Source organism: Rhinichthys klamathensis, unplaced genomic scaffold (genome assembly GCF_029890125.1).
Source record: "Rhinichthys klamathensis goyatoka isolate OS25496 unplaced genomic scaffold, OSU_Roscu_1.1 h1tg000229l_1, whole genome shotgun sequence".
NCBI lineage: Eukaryota > Metazoa > Chordata > Actinopteri > Cypriniformes > Leuciscidae > Rhinichthys > Rhinichthys klamathensis.
In genome coordinates, this window is record NW_026606753.1 from 1,629,237 (window position 1) to 1,650,141 (window position 20,905).

At 37.2% G+C, this 20,905-nt stretch overlaps 2 protein-coding genes across 5 annotated transcripts in view; both read left to right on the forward strand.

Moving 5' to 3' along the window:
• The window catches only part of mnd1 (meiotic nuclear divisions 1 homolog (S. cerevisiae)), a 29,594-nt gene extending 16,137 nt beyond the window's left edge, over positions 1-13,457 (forward strand). The window contains exons 7-8 of the mRNA XM_056265169.1: positions 11,214-11,258; positions 12,695-13,457. Coding sequence (XP_056121144.1) covers positions 11,214-11,258; positions 12,695-12,801 — 152 coding nt within the window. The 3' untranslated portion in view covers positions 12,802-13,457. The remainder of the gene's footprint in view (positions 1-11,213; positions 11,259-12,694) is intronic.
• Positions 13,458-14,766: 1,309 nt separating this feature from the next.
• tmem131l (transmembrane 131 like) overlaps positions 14,767-20,905 on the forward strand; it is a 71,940-nt gene continuing 65,801 nt past the window's right edge. For all 4 annotated transcript variants that reach the window (XM_056265099.1, XM_056265101.1, XM_056265100.1 and 1 more), the window contains exons 1-2: positions 14,767-14,942; positions 15,631-15,698. In XM_056265099.1, coding sequence (XP_056121074.1) covers positions 14,834-14,942; positions 15,631-15,698 — 177 coding nt within the window. In that variant the 5' untranslated portion in view covers positions 14,767-14,833. The remainder of the gene's footprint in view (positions 14,943-15,630; positions 15,699-20,905) is intronic.

Sequence of the window (20,905 nt, forward strand, 5' to 3'; positions counted from 1 at the left end):
TCCAGGATCTGCTTTTGAAGAAAAATCATAGTATCGTGCATTCTATCAGTTCAATTCTGGCGCCTTCATCTCAACATACTGTACAACACGACGTACATTCACATCACATCACATGTAAACGCAGAGGTAGAGTTACACTCACGGTCACGGGACACCGCAATTCACAAAAGTTCATTATTTGCATGTGCGTCAAAGTCTTGCTAGGTAAACATATCATTCACGTGCTGATGCGCTGTTCTAACATCCGCTTTTCTGAGCGCGTTACACCCGACGCTCACAGGAACTAAAAGCCTGTCACAGAGTCTGCATACTGGACTAATCTTTCGAGTCTTATTGGGCTGATACTGTCAAATACACACACGGTTTACATAAACAAAGTTGGTTATGTCTAACGTGAAAGCAAACAGAGAAAATCTGCTTGTCAAATGCGTGTATATTAGACGCGTCGCGTGCAGTTTAAAGAGACAGTATAATATGCTGCCGCTTGTCCTTAAAGAGATACTGCACCCAGAAATAAAAATTCTGTCATTATTTACTCACTCTAATGTTGTTCCAAACCTGTATTCATTTCTTTCTTGTGCTTAAATATACTATGGAAGTCACTGAAGTACAGCAACTGTTTGGTTAGCCACATTCTTCCAAATAACTTGTATAATTTCAACAGAAGAAAGAAACTTGAGAGAGTAAATGATGACAATTTAAATTTTGGGGAGAACTATCTCGTTAATGTTAATAAAACAACAAAACACAAAGAGGAAATCACTCACTGCTCTTGACTGAGAACTTTAATAGAAGCTTTAATAAGCTTTTTTTGCACTTAAAAAAAACACACAAATATATCGGTATCGGTATCGGCATCGGGCAAAATTAGTCTGAAAATATCGGCATATCGAATATCGGCCAAAATCCTATATCGTGCATCCCTAGAAAGCGATCAAAGAATGCTCCATTTACAATAGCTGTAGCTGTCAATCAAACAGCGCACTGGAGCTGTCAAACAGCGTGTTTATCAGTGTTTGTCAGTGACTGAGTTCTGGACTCACACCCAAACTCCCGTAATAATCAACAAATCTCTTATTAACCATGTGTTTACACTGATAGTTATGATGAAATTTATAACTATGTGAATTCGTTAGTGTGCAGAAATCGAGTTGCAATCACGAGATTGCTGCATACATGTCTCGTCAGTGATCGGCTATACTCATCACTGCAACCTTTAATGCCACGATCTAAATATAATGCCATAGATCTAATTGTAATGCTATAATCATCACTTTTCACAAGTAGGTAATATTGAGAGCTGTAATGGTAGAAATGGTAAAAACATGCTAAAAGTTTTCTAAAGAGTTCCACCATAGACTGTAAAAAAAGTGTTCCATATGTAATACTAGGTATTTCACTGAAGTCTCTCAGCAGACACGCCCCTTCAAATAGAGCATTCAAATCAGAGGCTAAAATCAGGGTAGGAAAAATGCCTTTTATTTCTAAATTACGACAATTTTTGAAGTAAAATTCATACTAACAGTATACATGCACCCCAGGAAACATTATGAAACAATAAAACAATGCAGTTCATGACCCCTTTAAAAAATGTCCTGGCTCTTCCAAGCTTTATAGTGGGAGTGATTTAGATGGGTATATTTTTCCATCAAAAGTCCATCAAGGGCATCCATCCATGATAAAAGTGCTCCACGCGTCTCCGGGGGTTAATAAAGGCCTTCTGAAGTGAAACGATACGTTCGTGTAAGAAAAATATCCATATTTAAAACTTTATCGACTAAAATAACTAGCTTCCGGCAGACGGCTGTACGCATTGATTTACGGCGGAAGAGTAAACCTTGACCTGACGCACAACGTAATGACGAACGCGGAAGCGCAGAGGATAGGGCAAAACAAAACACCAGTCATGAATTAGAAGTCTAAAACGACAATTTTTAAAGAGAAATGTCAGAGCAGCGTGAGTCAACATGCGTACGGCCGTCTGCCAGAAGCTAGTTATTTTAGTCGATAAAGTTTTAAATATGGATATTTTTCTTACACAAACACATCGCTTCATTTCAGAAGGCCTTTATTAACCCCTCAAAGCCGCGTGGAGCACTTTTATCATGAATGGATGCCCTTTGATGGACTTATATAAATATATAAAGCCATTCACTGCCATTATAAAGCTTGGAGGAGACAGGACATTTTGTACTATAACTCCGATTGTATTCGTCTGAAAGAAGAATGTCATATACACCTAGGATGACTTGAGGGTGAGTAAATAATGGGCTAATTTTTATTTTTGGGAGAACTATCCCTTTAATTGTCATTTTATCAAAAATCGTGAAATGACCTAATCTCATTATTAAACTTCAAAAGGCTTCGATTGAATTAAATGTGAGGGCTGAACATATCGAATTAAAAATAACACCGTTGTACATTCTACAGGCTGCTGGTTTCATGATTCATGATTTATGCCATGTGATTGCTTATGATCTACTGTTGCAGACATTTTACATTAAGACTCCTGGTTTTTAGGCTTGTTTATAATTAAAAGTTCCACATTATGCCTACAATCTTTTTTTCTAGATATTATTGGCATTTTTGTTACACAAAAAGCTGAATCTGGCAATTAAATCTAATCGCTTGAGATTTTCTGTCATAGGATGGAAAGACTAAAAACATAATTTGACACATTCAATATTTATTATAGATGGGCATTTCAAGCAAAAATAATATTCGAAGATCGCTGGGTATTATTCGATTATTATTCGAAAATCGCACCCCTCCCCCACATGCACCCACACATGCATGTACACATCATGTGTCATATATGATTTTGACCACTTAAGTTTTGTTTTGTAGAAAGCCTTTCTACAAAACAAAGGCTTTTGTTTTGTTTTGTTTTGTTTTCCCCAAAAACATGGGGAAAGTGAATTTCGTTTTGTATAAATTGTATCTTAATTTTAATCAATGTTTCATCAACCAATTGCCTGGATTTAATAAATAAGAAGGAAATATAGCAGACAATATAATCAGGACACGGAGGCGCCGGCGCGTGAACTGGAGCTCGTCTCATAAATGAACCGAAACTCAGCATATAAGCTACTTGCCTCACAGACCTGGGAAATATATCTATAGAAAGCTTGAAATGTCTACTTTTAAACAAAACAATTCAAAACGAAAAGAAATGGGCTGCTCTCTGTTTATGTAGGCTAATTCGTATGAAGTGTGCATTTCTCTATATAGGTGCGTTCACTACTGCGAAGATGAGTTCGTTAGGGATGGGACGGTATGAAAATTTCATATCACGATTATAGTGACCAAAATTATCGCGATTATCAATATTATCACGGTTTTGTTAAAATGAGATGAAAGTGTTCAAAAAGAACTTACGCTCACACTGAAAACATTTTTAAAAGTTTTATATTTAATAAATCTACAAACAACAAATAAAATAAGCAGCTCTATGCACTTTTTAAAGCAAGATTCTATTCTGTGGCATTTCCTTTCTTATAATGACTGTCGTCAACGGCAACGCATTATAACACAGCACATCCATGTATCACGCGCTCTCTCATTTCATTCAAATACAACTTGCCGTATTGACTCTTGCATCAATTTCAGGACACATGAAACAGTCTTGAGTATTTTAAAACTAGTTTTGCTAAAAAGCTGTTTTAAGTTAGTTGAATGTGTGTCGCAGCCTGTTTAATGAATTAAAAGAATCTGAGATGCTTTTCTGAGATTTATTTTGAGATTATATGGTCTTGTTCTGTATAGAACATGTGGTATTAATTGTATTTGTGCCGGTCTTAAAAAGTATTAAATTTGATTTTAAATACTGTAGATACACTGAAACCAAAACACAGCTAAAGTTCTACACAAATGTTCAATGCCTTGTTATAATATTCCTGACCCATCGCCATGAGTAATCATCTCTCGCAGGCGCTGGTGGAGATAATTACTCATGTCTCTTGAGAGAAAATATCATTTGTAACCTCTCTTTACATCATCCACTGCGTTCATCACCCCATCCCTGCAGTCTCTCTAACAACCCCTCCAGTCTAAATGCTGTGAAAATGTCAGTATTCTCTGCTGAAATACTCAATGCTTTCTCTGCCTCTGGGGATTTGTTGTTATGTGTATATTTTTTTTATTTACATTTAAAATTGGCTTACAGACAGTCTGAACTATTGCGTCTCTCTGAGGTGCCGTTTTCTAAAAATATGTTTAAAGGGGTCATATGATGCGATTTTCTTGTTTTCCTTTTTCTTTAGTGTGTTATATAGATGTTAGTGCAAGTATAAGATCTGCAGAGTTACAAAGCTCAAAGTGTCAAAAAAATAAATAAAAAAAAAAAGTTAAGGCTCAGCCATGCCTTCCTAAAACGCTTCGTTTAAACACACCCCCACAAATCTACGTCAGTCTGTGGGGGCAGAGTTTTATAACACCGCCCAAATGTATATGCCAAGAAAGAAGGTGTAACATTTATTCTCACTGTATTATTGTTGTCGCCGACGCCGCCATGTTGAGGAGACAATGTGTTTTTCGTTGCGAAAGCCAAACTACCGGTACTTTCTTTGGCCTTCCAAAAGAGGACACAATTAGAAAACAGTACTTAAGCTTTATTTACAACACTGTTCCAAAACCGTACAACTAAAATGTTCGACTGTGCACTGTGCATTTTTTGGTGGACTGTTTCCAGAACCTGGGAGAGTAAATGGCCGGCTGTGCACAAAGGCTGATTCTAACAAGTGGGCAATACATCTTTGCAAGTACAAGTTTGGTTTGAAGAGACGAAAAACATACCAAGCACAAGGTTCTCTCACCATTCCTGATTTCTAACACGCACTCACTGTGTTCAGCATTAGGGATGCCACAATTCTCAATATAATATTGAACCGTTCGGTACGACATACACAGTTCAATACGCGCTTGTGAATTGCGTTTTTTCGGTTTTACGTTTAAATAATTTATGTGCATTTTATTTCTCTCTGAATTGACTGTTTGTGTGTGTCTACGAGCTGAGATGAGGAAACTCCTCCCCACGACGGCCGCGAGTAAGTTAGGGGACGCGCGGCTTAACCATCATTCCACACTTTAACATGGTAAGCGGCGGTGAAGTGAGGCTACAGTACGAGGAAGCGCCGGCGTCTTTCAAATCCGTGGTGTGGGGACATTTCGGTTTTGCCGTTGAGTATAATACAGAGGAAGAAAAAAAACGGTAAACTAAAAAATGACTGTGCAAGCATTGTTTTACACGTGTAGCCTACTCAAACGGAAACCTCAAAATACAGGAATAGATAGCTGACCTAAGTGAAATTGCACTTTACATTCTGAATGAAGGACACTGTAGCCTACTGGAGTACTGTTAAGTTTAATTAAGATGGTTTATTTATGTTTACTGAAGTGCAAGTATGTTTATTTGAAATGGTCAATTTATGTTTACCAACTTCACATGTATGTTTATTTTCAAAATTTAGGAATTTATGTGTTCCCCAGTTTGTACATCGGCTACCAGGAGCTGTGAAATGTCAGTGTTAATTTTATATTATTATACACTAGGAACTAGTGGCTAGTGGAGTATTGCAATAAATCGTTTTTATTTGTTTCCTCCTTAACCTCTTACTGTTCCTATTGGCTAAGCATAGAATAACAAAAAAAAACACTCTTATGTGTCAAGCCATCAGAACCGAACCGAAAACCGTGGTTAAAAAACCGAGGTATGTATTGAACCGTGGGCTAACTGTATTGTTGCATCCCTATTCAGCATGGTCTGAAATGAAAGCTGCTGCTCTCCATGTTTTTCCATTGTCTCCGGGCATGTTCAATATGTAAAATATGCGAGCTTATTTTGTTCAATAGTTCGAAAGATCTGAAAAAACCCATACATTTACCCGCCCATAGACCCTCTCCTCGAAGAAATCAGGACAGAAGTCAAAAGAGACGGATTAAAACAACAGGTGTAAAAGAGGATGTGTCTCCCTTATGTACTTGTGATCCGATCGACCAAAACGCATCTTAAAGGGTTAGTTCAGCCCAAAATGAAAAATTCTGTCAGTAATTACTCACCCTCATGTTGTTCCAACCCCGTAAGACTTTCGTTCATCTTCAGAACAGAAATTAAGATATTTTTGATTAAATCTGAGAGCTGGATCACTCCCCCATAGGCTTCTAAGGGATTGAAAGGGATTGGCCTCGAGTTAGTTCACGTAGTGGAACTGCGCAGCGCTTCTGTGTTGTACGTCACACGTAGACTCATTATTGGCCAATGCTGGTCATGTGTGTGATGCGTGTGACGTACAACCAGAAGCGCTGTGCAGTTACACTACGTGAAATCTCGAGGCCCACAGGGAAGGAAATGAATAGTTGAATAAAGTCGTTATTTTTGTTTGATTTTTTGTGCACAAAAAGTATTCTCGTCACTTGATAAACTTAAGATTGAGCCACTGTAGTCACTCGGACTATTTTAACGATAACGAACTTTTCTGGGCCGGCAAGTCTTAGAAGCCTATGGAGGAGTGATCCAGCTCTCAGATTTAATCAAAAATATCTTAATTTGTGTTCCGAAGATGAACGAAAGTCTTACGGGGTTGGAACAACATGAGGGTGAGTAATTAGGTACTGACAGATTTTTCATTTTGGGGTGAACTATCCCTTTAAGTCAGTTTGTTGTTTTCACAAAATAAACTCCTTCATGGTGACAATAATAAGTGCTAATCACCCTGTTATTGTTTAGATTATGTATTAATCTTCACCGCATTGGAAAAGAGATTTCACAGTTATTTATATTCAAGGGAAACTTAATTGATTTTAAAGGTTTTATTTTTTTCTCCGCTTTAGTGAACGAGGGCTCCACGCAAGTTATCAAAAGGTTACTGGTATGAGTCCCAGTTGGGACACCCAGGGGACGTTGAGTCAGTACCAGAGGGCTGCTGAGATTGAGCCTTGAGCGCTACACTTAACCCTGATTAATTCTGAGGTGCTGAACATGGCAGCGCTGTCATTACATTTTGTAGATGTGCTAATAAAAGCAAATGTATTAGTGCCTTTCATTGAATAACAAGCATGATACTCAGATTATAAATCCTTCTTTTAGTTTTCTGTTCAAATTCTGTTCTTCAAATTAAATTCTGTTCAATTGCTAAATGATGAGTGCATTTCAATAATACATAAATCAAACAGACTTTTTGCGCTCGATGGTTTTGATTCATTAAAGGGATGGTATGCCCTTTTCACAAGATGTAAAATAAGTCTCTGATGTCCCCAGAGTGTGATTGTGAAGTTTTAGCTCCAAATACCTCACAGATATTTTTATATAGCATGTTAAATTTGTCACTTTTTGAGGGTGAGAAAACACGCACAGTTTTTGTGTCCCTTTAAATGCAAAGCTGCTGCTCCCAGCACAGGGGGAAGAGCTACAACAGCTTGTGTCCTGAAAATTTCAAAAACTTTTAGCCTTTTATGTTCAAACCGGAATCAGACAAAGATGGAGAGACTCGAGAAGAAGTGACAACATGTAGATAACATTTCTGAATGGTTAGTTGATGAATTTACGTAGCATATGTGTAGTTATCTTCTAGTCATTGATCAGCATATTTTGTCATGATAATCTATAAATCGTGTTCCCGGGGGCGGGGTTTATGTAAAATGTACATAATGTTGTGTAGTCCCTACCAGCTGTTTGTTGTAGTCCTTAAAAAGCAATTTCTTTAAAAGCAAATATCTCCCTTTGCTTTGATCTTTGAGCGTTGTAACTTTGCAGATGTTGTTTATGCTTAAACAGCAATATTACACACTAACTAAAGTTAAAAAAGTGAAATCATAATCATCCACCCCTTTAAAACAACAGACTGGACTGGTTGTGCTGTATGGGTTTGATTCAGTAAAATAAACCAGCTTGAAAGAGTCATTATTTTAGGAAAGGACTGCTGTGCTCAGTTTTGGATTCACTGGATTCCTTTGCTGTATGTTTCCTCCTCTATATTCAGTAGTAGTGCAGGAAACATTGTCAGCGCATTATATAACTTTTTTTTTCTTTCTTTTTTTTTTAAAATTAAGCTATTTTTTCTCCCCGAGTTCTTATTTTCAGTTTCCAACCCCCGTGTTATTTTGTATGGAAAGGGTTTATTATATCCCCACTCCCCAGTGTTGTGACTTTTGAGAGCTCTTATATTTATTTAAGCCTTTATATTTATTTACATTCACCACCTGACCTGTTCTATTGCCCTGTTGTTCTGCAGCGTCGTGCATCTGCTCCTGTCAAGACAATATGCACAGGGAGAACACAAGGCATTAAGACTGAAGATTTATCTGCCTTTTTTCCAGATTGAATTTGACCCAAAGCCTCGGAATGGCTTTTGAGCATTTGTTAATCTAGCTCTGAAATTGAAGTGGCATGGGCAGCACATTCAGTATGATGGAGTACATATCAAAGTGGCTCTTCTAACTGTCTAAGAAGAAAATCTATGGACTCTATGGAAGAGAGACTAGCTAGCGTGATGTACAATCATCTCCTGCACTTTGAGTTCAGTTTCACAAATCACATGTAGGATCTGCAAAGTCGAAAGTTTAACAAGACACCAACTGCATCTAGCAGATAAGATGTTGTCAATGTCATCAACGAATTTACTGACAAACACGTCTGTTAGAGAAGAGTTTCATTTCGCCAATGATAATGAAGACGAGACAAAAAACCTCGTTGAGATAATTTAGTATTATTTAAAGATGAAAATTACAAAATCTAAAAAGAATATGATTGTTTTAAATAATCTTATCACACAGGCATATACACAACGTGATCATGTGACACTGTAATGTTTACAAACTTTTGACCAGTAATATACACTCACCGGCCACTTTATTAGGTACCCCATGCTAGTAACGGGTTGGACCCCCTTTTGCCTTCAGAACTGCCTCAATTCTTCGTGGCATAGATTCAACAAGGTGCTGGAAGCATTCCTCAGGGAGTTTGGTCCATATTGACATGATGGCATCACACAGTTGCCGCAGATTTGTCGGCTGCACATCCATGATGCGAATCTCCCGTTCCACCACATCCCAAAGATGCTCTATTGGGTTGAGATCTGGTGACTGTGGAGGCCATTTTAGTACAGTGAACTCATTGTCATGTTCAAGAAACCAATTTGAAATGATTAGAGCTTTGTGACATGGTGGAAGTAGCCATCAGAGGATGGGTACATGGTGGCCATAAAGGGATGGACATGGTCAGAAACAATGCTCAGGTAGGCCGTGGCATTTAAACGATGCCCAATTGGCACTAAGGGGCCTAAAGTGTGCCAGGAAAACATCCCCCACACCATTACACCACCACCACCAGCCTGCACAGTGGTAACAAGGCATGATGGTTCCATGTTCTCATTCTGTTTACGCCAAATTCTGACTCTAACATCTGAATGTCTCAACAGAAATCGAGACTCATCAGACCAGGCAACATTTTTCCAGTCTTCAACTGTTCAATTTTGGTGAGCTCTTGCAAATTGTAGCCTCTTTTTCCTATTTGTAGTGGAGATGAGTGGTACCCGGTGGAGTCTTCTGCTGTTGTAGCCCATCCGCCTCAAGGTTGTGCGTGTTGTGGCTTCACAAATGCTTTGCTGCATACCTCGGTTGTAACGAGTGGTTATTTCAGTCACTGTTGCCCTTCTATCAGCTCGAACCAGTCTGGCCATTCTCCTCTGACCTCTGGCATCAACAAGGCATTTCCGCCCACAGAACTGCCGCTCACTGGATGTTTTTTCTTTTTCGGACCATTCTCTGTAAACCCTAGAGATGGTTGTGCGTGAAAATCCCAGTAGATTAGCAGTTTCTGAAATACTCAGACCAGCCCTTCTGGCACCAACAATCATGCCACGTTCAAAGTCACTCAAATCAACTTTCTTCCCCATACTGATGCTCGGTTTGAACTGCAGGAGATTGTCTTGACCATGTCTACATGCCTAAATGCACTGAGTTGCCGCCATGTGATTGGCTGCTTAGAAATTAAGTGTTAACGAGCAGTTGGACAGGTGTACCTAATAAAGTGGCCGGTGAGTGTATATACAATAGAGTAGACAATATGTTTGTTTTTGTTTTGTTTCACTTTTTTCACTAATTTTATGTTGTCAACTAAAAATAGGTTTTTATTAAATGTTGATGTTCAAATTATATATGTGTGTATATATATATATATATATATAGCTAACAGTCAAATCTGACTCTTGGTCATTCTATAGCCATCTCTTCTCCTACGTGAGAAACTGTCCATGAATTTTCTTGGCAATGATTTTTTCCGGGGTAAGTTGCCAGGCCATTTGCATGGCTTGGGAATCACACACACGCATTTACACCTACGGTCAATTTAGAGTCTTCAATTCACCTATACTGCATGTTTTTTTGGATTGTGGGGAAACCTGAGCACCCGAAGGAAACCCACACAGACACAGAGAGAACATGCAAACAGAAAGGACTCAGCAGGGACTCGAAACGAGGACCCACTGAGCCGCACCATATATATATATATACACTACCGTTCAAAAGTTTGGGGTCAGTGAGAATTTTATTTTTATTTTTTGGAGGAAAGAAATCAATACTTTTATTTATCAAGGACAGTAAAGACATTTATAATGTTACAAAAGATTCTATTTCAAACAAATGCTGTTCTTTTGAACTTCCTATTCATCAAAGAATCCTAAAAAAAAAAAAAAAAAACTGTACAACTGACAGACCAACAACTGTTTCAACATTGATAATAATAATAAATGTTTCTTGAGCATCAAATCCTCATATTATACTGATTTGTGAAGGATCATTTGACACTGAAGACACTGACACTGGTGATGCTGAAAATTCAGCTTTGATCACAGGAATAAATTACACTTTACTATATATTCACACAGAAAACAGCTGATTTACACTGGAATAATATTTAATACTATAACTGATTTTTGTTGTATTTTTACCAAATAAGCGCAGCCATGGTTAGCAGAAGAGAATTCTTTTAAAAGTATTTAAAATCGTACCGACCCCAAACTTTTGAACGGTAGTATATATATATGTATATATAGACTGGAATTAATGAATATGACATTGTCAAAAATTGACTACATTTAAAGGATATTTTTTATCAAAAAAGAAAAACTGATTAAAAGGGGGATTTTTTTTTTTAATTATGAATTTCACAATGTAACCTGAAGAGTATGGCCTTGCTAACATGTTCATCCTTTTTCTAGGTAAGGCCAACATTACAGCAAAAGAGGCCGTGTCTAGGTGGACAGGTAAGTCATTTGCATGCCTCACACATGCCTCATGTCAAGTCATGTGATGCATCCACAGGTTCTGAAATGTAGGCCACAGACAATCCTGACAATCCAGTTTTGTCAGATCTGTCTAAGATCAGTCCAGCCTTAGATCTGCACCTATATTATTTATTATTCTAGCACATATAGTTGTCTCAGAATAGTTGTTCTTTGTCTAATGAAATAAAATATCACGTGCAGTGTTTTGAAATACGACCGACCATCTTGTCTGCTTGCGAAGGTGATCACAATTGGGCGTTCCTTAAATATTGGTTTGATGCAGAAGTGTTGTTGATTTTGATACCGTGGATAAAATGAACTTGCGTGTTTTTGTAACTCCTGACTGCTGTGCAGTACAAACCCTTGGTTATTCCCAGGCATGATTTTTCTGGAATGCAGCAGACACAGACACGCATACCACTTAACTTCAGGATGGAGATTCCTTTATGCACTCTGCAAACATAACTACAAAAGTGGTCACAGATGAGCAGTGTACGAAGACTTTTGGTGCGGGCATGTTTCGGAAAACAGCAGGCATGCGAAATGGGAAGGGTTTAATGTTTTGTTTACATTTAATAGATCAGATTTCAGCCAAGAGTCAAACACTGTACAATGTACACTGTACACTAGGGAATCGCAAACACATGTAGGTTTTACTATATTACTGAGTGATCTCATAGATGGAATGGTTTGTATGCGGAAATGATTTACTGTTAGCTTATCCCTAAAACAAACCTGATACTATCAGTAGATTTAATGCAATATATGATTTAACTGAATTATGAGCATTTCAAATAGTGAAAGCAACTTCTTATTGAAATGTAAAATCTCTGTATTAAAAGGCAAAATCAGTGCCTGTTCTCTTCAAATGTATAATTACACTTAACTGTCTTGCTGTTTGCACAGTGGACCCTTTTCACATTCCCAGGGTTTTCAGAACCGGATGTCGTTATAATTGTGTAAACTTCTATAGTGGTAAATGCGAGACGGCAAATATAATTTTTGTATTCCCATTTGCTCCAATAGCAAAAGAAAAACTCTGTGATAGCGTTGCCATGACTTTCCAAAGGATGGAAAAAATATTGAGAGATTGATTACAGCAAGTCAGAAGAGTGAAAGATGTCACTCCCTCAGCCGTTGTATTAGAAACGATTGTAATACATTAATGCATTGTGAGCATTAATTATTTTTGCTAACACAAAACTATAGCATTATAAATGTATATTATTTTTTTTTTTTATTAAAATATGAAAAACTGTTAAAGATTTGGAAAGGCGTCATCACAGTCTGTGAAAAGGGCCCATTAAAAATTCAATTTCTGAGTTTGTTGCACAATGACTGAATAGTATTCATAATTCATCTGAATTGTTTTTTGTGTCATATGTGTGTCATGTTTCACATTCATTCTTTTCCAGATAATGTTTTTGCAATCAAATCCTGGGCAAAGAAGAAGTTTGGCTTCGAGAACACCAGCTTGGACAAAGCTTTTGGAATACCAGAGGACTTTGACTATATTAATTGACCAAAAATTCCCAGCCTCTTGGATCTAGTGATTGTTTGATTTGTTCAACACTGCACAATCAAGCTTTATTCGCTTGCATCAGTTTGTTTTACATTTTGTTCTCAGTTCTGCAGGTTCGAGACAAAGCTGTGAGCTATATACATTGCGAAGAGTGCGGTGTAAATTCTCAGGAGTGCCCCACCCTTGAAATTTGAACCTTGTCTAGTCTAAGGCAAACTTCAAGATTGATTTGTCAGCATAAATGGATAAACGATGGTAAAAATTCTCCCGGTGTGTAAGCGGAGAAGGTGTTGTGTTAACCCTTGGCTGCTCAGAGATGCACCCGATAACCATACTGACTGTTCGGACACATGTTGATAGAGAAACTGAGCTTCACTGGTGCTAGGATAATGAATTGAGGTGCACATCAAAGGTCAATTCAAGGAAATGAATCACAGTTTAGAGTTAGTTTGAAGTAAGGTAAAATTGTTTATGAAAAAAATTCTAATAGCAAAAGCATGCATGTTTCTGTATAAAGTATTCTAGTTCATTTCAATTCAGAAGATTTTTTTGTTTGCATTTTGGTTTTATCAGTGGCCACTTTTTCACAGGGCACATTTTTGTATGCTGTAAATATGAAAAATGGTCAATGGCTAATAAATGCACGTTTAAGCACATTTTGTAATGTCCTATCAATTTGCAACATCATGACTACACGTAAATGTATGAAAACACTACACACACACACACACACAGAGAGATATTGATACCTGTACCAGTAGTTTCTAAGTTTGTTGAAAATAATTAATGCTTGTTCATTTCAACTGTGTTATGTTGAAGTACAGTTTTTTAAAATATGAGTGCTGCTTCCTGAATAGGTGTAATCATTTAAAATAACTTTTATTAATCAATACATTATGTTAATAGAACAATTTTACACAAAAACAAGGTCCATAAAAAGCTTTAGTAGATTAGTTAAATCGGTGGAGGAAAAAACTTGATTGATTGCATACTTCTGTGCTTTTCTTGTTAGGAATGCTTCAAAAATACATGTGCATAGGTGTATTTTTTAATGTGTATTTTTTATTTATTTTAGTTTTTTTTTTCAATGACAAAAATATTGGATGTTTTAAGGGTTTATATTTTTAAACAAGTTTTATTAATCCATAATTAAGTACATTTAAACAGAAAACCAAGGCACAAGTCTCGAGTAATTCATTGGTATTTAGGTGTAGATCTGCACCAGCGATTAAATTGTTTGTATATTTCTGTGTACTTATAAGGAATGGTTCAAAAATATATTATAAGGGAACAAAAAACGTGTTTTGGTAAATCTTAATTATGACATAAAACGTCAAAATTATGACGTCACAATTTTGACTGTTTAAGACATAAATGTGACTTTAGAATTTTCATCATATGACTATGTCATAATTTCGACTTTTTAAGTCATAATTATAATTTACAAAAGCATGTTTTTTTGTGTGATGGAAATTGGCTTCCATATATTGGTGTAATATTTAATGATGTAATATTTGTTTCCAATGACCAAAATATTGGATATCTCAAGGGTTAATGACCTTCCATTTATTTGTGAATGTTATAGAAATATAGCCATGTGATCTAAACAGTATTGTTCCATCTCTCCACATCTACACTGCTGCTAGCGATGCGACTAAACTGTCGGAGTGTCAGTCAGTCAACTGTCAGCTTGTGCCCTGCTGGCTTTGGTCGGGTTTGTTTTCCCCCGACTGAATAATGTTCAATCAGCGTTTCTCTGTGTCTGTTGGGGCAGTGTGAACATGACAGTTATTTTTCATAAAATTCTAAATCCAACGGAAAACTTGTTTGTTGGCGTTTGTCTGTGCTGTGTGTCTGACTCTGTAGTAGAGTGTAACTTGTCTTAGATGGTTGATTCGCTCGCAGTGTAGATGGCTTGTCTGGCTGTAGTGGGCGACACTTTCACACTCGCTTAGGTACTGCTGAGAAAGGAGGGAGGGTGTGAGTGAGAGAAAGAGAAAGAAGTGAAGCCAGGGAGCTCAACACAGCCAGCATGGCGAGCCAAAGGGACTTCACACACAAAAAAACATGGATTAATGTCCTTCTACGACTCCTACAGCTATTATTGCCGTACATTCAACACGGAGAAGCTCAGTTTCAAGGTGAGGGAGACAGAATCGCCTTATTTAGTTTGTTCACGAATGCAACGCGAGTGTGAAAATGTCGGAGGAACTGCCGAGGGCTGATTTGACAAGTATTCAAGTGCACTCGTTATGCTATAAGGACACAATATTCACCCGAAAGCTGATCTATTTTATTCTAGTTTCATTCGTCTGTCTATCTGCATAAGGATTTATCTTTTGATTCATATCTGAAGACAGACTGCTTAAGCGTTTTTGGCCAGTTATTGGTTTTGTTCGATTTCCTGTGTTAATGCGATATGCTACAAAGCTCATATATCTGCATACAGCTGTTATTCAGTGCAGTCTATGGGAACTAAGCGTATATTCGATGTTCGCAGAAGAAAACACAAGCTACGAACAGTATTAATATGCACATTTAAATGTGTTTCCAGCGGCATGTAACGTTATGTGGATTGTTGTCATGGTGTGAGCTCTGGACTAAAATAGCTTGTCCGTTCAATTGCACGCCTTTGTCATCCACGCCAGTTTATATACTGCTTACTGTTCAACTACTGCAAACCAAACATATTAGATAACGCATTAATAAGACAAGCACTAGTGTCAATTTCGGATTTCCTGTATTTTTGTGTAGAGACAGGAATTGGCCTGGTGTTTCTTGATCTGCTCGCTTGATGTTCTATATGTTTGTTATTCCTTCTTTCTGAAGCTCTGACTCAGATGCCCAGCGTGGTTGAAGTTTGGCAGGAGGACGCAGACTTCTTCATGCCATCGCAGGTATGTGAGCTGGTTTTAAAAAAAATGACGTCATAAGCTGGACGTTTTTATTACAGTGCAACTTCACTTCATTGTGAGCCGAAAGCACGTGCGAGACATGGTGCAATGTACTGTTGTTACATTTGCAAAGGTGGCAAAAAAAATTCTAAATAACTTTCTAATTTCATTTGGGTTTTTCTATATGATTTAGTGTCTATTGATTTTTGCAGTGCTTATATGGGCAATGCAATTGTTTATTTAGCTTGGTGAAATGCGTTTGCATGTGGAGGCGGGAACTGGGAGGCATCTTTCTGTTAGGACTCTTGGATCCTGAAAGAACAGAATACATTCATTTTTGCATGGTCTCATGTTTTCGTCTGAAATAACAAACTGGCATTAATTCCAGCAGCATATATTACGAAGTCTATTATGTGATTTTTAAATTATTAAATGGAATTAGTAAAGGTATAGTTCACTCAGAAATGAAAATGTTGTCATTTACTCGCCCTCATGCCTATTTTGACTTACTCTCCCCTGCGAAACACAGTATTCTTTGAAAAATGGTGTTAACCAAACTGTTTTACCGACTATCAACTTCCATTGTATGGACAAAAACGCCAAGACATTTCTCAAATTATCTTATTGAGGGTGAATAAATGACAAGATTTTCACTTTTGGGTGAACTGTCCCTTTAAAGGGAAATGTCAAGCAAAAATGAAATTAGTGTTGTTACAAACGTGTACGACTTTATATCATCACACAATAGGTGATGAAAATCATGGCTTTACTACAAATAAAAACAAAAAACTTTGGTTATTGTAGTTAAATCGTGGTAACCACAAATTAACCATGGTTTTGCTACACTAACCACCGTTTAACCATGGTATTTGTAATTAATCCACCAAAAAACATGGTTACTACACTTTTACCATTATAAAACCATGGTTAATTGACTAATTCTGCCTTTTAGTCTTAGGCAGAATGACAGTCCCTAACATCATTCTTCTTCACATTGTCTTTTGTGTTTTACTGTAAAAAGAAAGGCATACATTTTTAGAACTGAGGAAAAAAGAAAGTTTAAATTTGTGGGTGTATTATCCCTTTTAAGTTAATGTCTTCGCATTGTCATGACCTTTGTTTGACCACATTGAATGCTAAATGTTTTGTCTGTTTATGAGTCAGGATTTTAATAGTTAATTAAAACCATGTACTAAAATAACAAACTAAAACTGAAGTAGAAATTCATAATAGACATATTGTTTAGGGACGCCGAAAATGATAGGCCGAAAAATGGCATTTTTGGGTTTTCGCCCAGAATTTTCATTTCGGTGCATTTTATTTTTTTAACCAAAAATAATAAAAATGACAAAACGCACAACAAAATTGCTAAAACTTAAAAAGAAAAAACTTGACAATGTACAAGTAAAAACAAATGTAAAATGTTAATAAAAACTACAATAGTGTCTAAATGATACTCAAATGTGATCCGCACTTCAAATTGTGGTTAAGCCGGTTGAATGAGATACAATAAAACGCCATACTTTCCCTCCCTGTGATTAAAAAAGTTATTAGAAAGTAAGAGTTTGATTGCCAGGTATGATCTTACACAGATTTGCATTTGCTAGATGCTTCCTGTTCACAGAGGAATAATAATATAGTAGTTAGACAGAATAATGAAATAACATATCTAGGGCTATAGAAAAACACTTGTGTATACAGAAGAGTTGCTGTGATATGCAGAAGAGGTAATGCATAGGTTGTATGATTAAATATTAATATGAATGAACATGAACATATTGATAATAGAGCTATGCAAAACTTGACACCATTTGCATTTTAGCCCAACACCTTTCATAGTTATAAAAGTGTGCTGTTTTCTAGTGGTGGTGGATTTATTTATTTTTTATCACGATCAGGCACACAAGACTGATTAAAGATTATTTTTATCATGTTTCCTTTGGGGCAGGAAGCTAAAGCCACACAAACATGCACAGAGATTCTTGCTGCTTCAGGTTGACAGACAATTTGCCATTTTTGTGGTTAACAGTTACGCAAGAGACCTGTCTTATGGCTTGAGAATGGTTACAATCGAAGTGGATGGAAAAATCCATTTATAGTTCTCGATTTGTTTAAAGGGGCTTAGTTTGTTGGCTTGACGGTACTAGTGGAGGTGGATGCAATGTTATATCAATCTGTACTGAATGTAATCTTTATGTAGTAGGGCGGTCAAAAATAGCGTGTTCATTTCTGTGATATTTAATGTGTTCAAAATATTTAATGTTATTCAATCAAAATCAGTTTTTGTTCATGGCATCCTACAGCGCCACTGTATGAACAGGATCTGGTTCCATTCACCAGTCCCGGAAAGCGAGAGAGAGAAGCTTACCGAGGATGGGATTTGAGTTCTATTTTGCTTTGAGTTCGTCTTATGCTTGAATGGACAAAAACGCACAAAATGATGTAAAAATTATGTTTTGAAGAATATCCTCGTTAGCACAGCCTGGTGTTCCTCCTGTGGCGGTGAAAAATGACAGAATTTATTTTCTATTTCAATAAAATGAATGTAGTGTATTGTAGTTTGAGAATAGTTTTTTATTTAATATTTAGTATTTTTGGGGGATTTTATGGTACCAAATTATATTTATGTAGTAGGCCTAGTAATAATCCATTTTTGCGTTTTTTTTATCATAGACCTAGTGAAAATGAAATTTCCAGTTTAAACTGTTGAAATCTTGAATGCTTTAGAGCACTAAATTAAAGGTGCACTGTGTAATTTCTAGCGGCATCTAGTGGTGAAGTTGTGAATTGCAACCAGCAGAAGTTATGGTGGCCGACGTAAGATGTCGTCATCTGAGACAGCAGAGAGTAGCCAGTTAAGCAATGAGGTTTCTTTACAAAGATAAATTAAGAAATTAGGTTTAGGCCTACCTAATTATTCAGTAAAACGATATGTTATTGCGAATATTATTGTTACTTGTTCATCATTGTGTCGGTGTTTTAGCTAGCTTCTTTGCACGAAGAACAACATAGTGACGAAACGCGTTTGTCCGTTTAGGGCTACTGTTGAAACATGTTGGCATATTTTAATGTAAGGGGACCCGTGGTGTATGTAGATAGAATTGGTGTAGTGGTGTATGTAGCTCATTCTAAGGTAATAAAAACAACGGTTTATTAAGTAAGGTCTTTATACACCACTGAAAACATAGGTATATGATATTGAATTTCTGTCAACAGATCCTCCTAAATATTTCACAATGCACCTTTAAGTCTGGTCTCTTTTCAAAGAAGACACTTGGCAGATTATTGCTGAGGTGAAAAAGTTTTAAAATGTAAACTTATAGTTAAAAAAAAAGTTATGTAAGTTATTGAAAAATCCACAAAAATACTACTTTCTATTTATATATGAAATAGGCCTATAGCCTATATTTTCCAAAACATGTTTTTCTCTAAAACATGTTTTGAAAAAAATTCCATAAATATAACCAAGTTGAGTTTCAAATTGAGATTGATATCTCAATTAGGGGTGTCCATGGTTAACCGATTAACCGTTAAAAATTGCTTAACCGAGTGAAACATTTTGCTCGGTTCAGTGGCGTCAATGGCGTGCATTGAATTTAGTTGTAATACATTTTTGCACCACCAGAGACCGCCAGAGCGCTCCCATACATTTGTAATGTCCACAAGAAGAAGTAGTCATGACTCATGACCGGTTTTCTAATATGAAGCGGGCAAAGAAAAGCACAGCGTGGGAGCACTTTAAAACCGAGAATGACGGGGCAAAATGCAAGTATTGCAATGAGATATAATATGAGATATAAGGTTAGATATACTTCAAGTACAACCTCGTTGTTGTACCATCTCAACAGCCAACAACCGGGCATCATTATGGTCTTGTGTGTTCACACCGAACGCGAATAGAGTGTCAAATAACGTTACACGTCTATCGCGTCTAGCTTGAACATTCGCTCGAGTTCAAATTTTTCAACTTGCACGGAAGACATTCGCGGCAAACGCGTCGCCCAATTCGCGTCATTCGCAACGCCCGGCGCGAATGATGCGTCTTTGCATTGACTTTGTATGTAATCACTCGCGCATATAATTAAATTCGCGTTCGGTATGAACACAACATACCTGCTCTGTCCTTACCACTGCGTTTTATTTCTATAAATTAATTTTGTTTTAAATGTGGTCCAACCAGTTATTAAAGGTGTTAAAAATGAACTACCCCTTTCGCGTGTGTCTGTATCTCGGGGTTGCGGCGCGCACACTATGGTTAACCGAGTATTAACCGCTAAGGGCCTCGGTTAACGGTTAATGAAAAACTTGAAAACGTGCAGCCCTAATCTCAATAAAATTATTTAAGAGCAGTACCAAACGTTTCCATTAGATGAAATTTGTTTCCCATTCCTTTCCAATGCCGCCATTTTTGACTCGAGTGTGTTTTTTTTTTTTCAGGACCAGGGTTCCAGACTGCGACCAAAATGGTTGCATATGCGACCAATTTTTGAGAATGTGCGAGTTAAAATTTTATGTGGTCGCATTTGTGCGAGCGCATGGTCATGTACTCACCATTAGTACATTCACCATGCGCAACAGAACGCCGTTGTATCAGCAGCTGCTGCAGTCCGTATGTTCAACATGAACGAGTACATCATGAATCCATTTTCCAAACCGTGTTTTTGACTTATCCTGAATCACTACGGTACGCCTATAATAAGTGTTTATATTCTGACTCTGTTATCCCGGGGTCGGCTCGGCTGCGGAGCTGCCCAGTGCTTGCGTGACTCGCCATAGACATTAACGGAGAAAAGTAGCTCCGGCTACAATGTTCTTCCGCAAGACACTTGCCGTTTATTTATTAACGAACGTGCACGTCACGCGCATTGCACACTGATGGTGAAACGCGCCAATTAAGTCATAATAATTGTAAGTTAAATGTACAGTGTACGACATGTAAAAAAGACAAGAGGCTAACAATGTAAAGATCAATATTTGTGTAGCCTGACACAGTGTTTTCACACTGCATCCGTTCCAGGAGCGGTGCGTATAAGTGCAGAGATCACACACACCGAGTCTATCTCTGCTGTGCTGCACGTACTGAATTAAAGTGACAGCGCATAGTTCGTGGTCAAAAGGAGCACAAATTGACATGACAATGAATTTCATTATAAATGCATTTCATTAAATAAAATGTAGTAATCTCACCATAAATGCATTTAATTAAATAC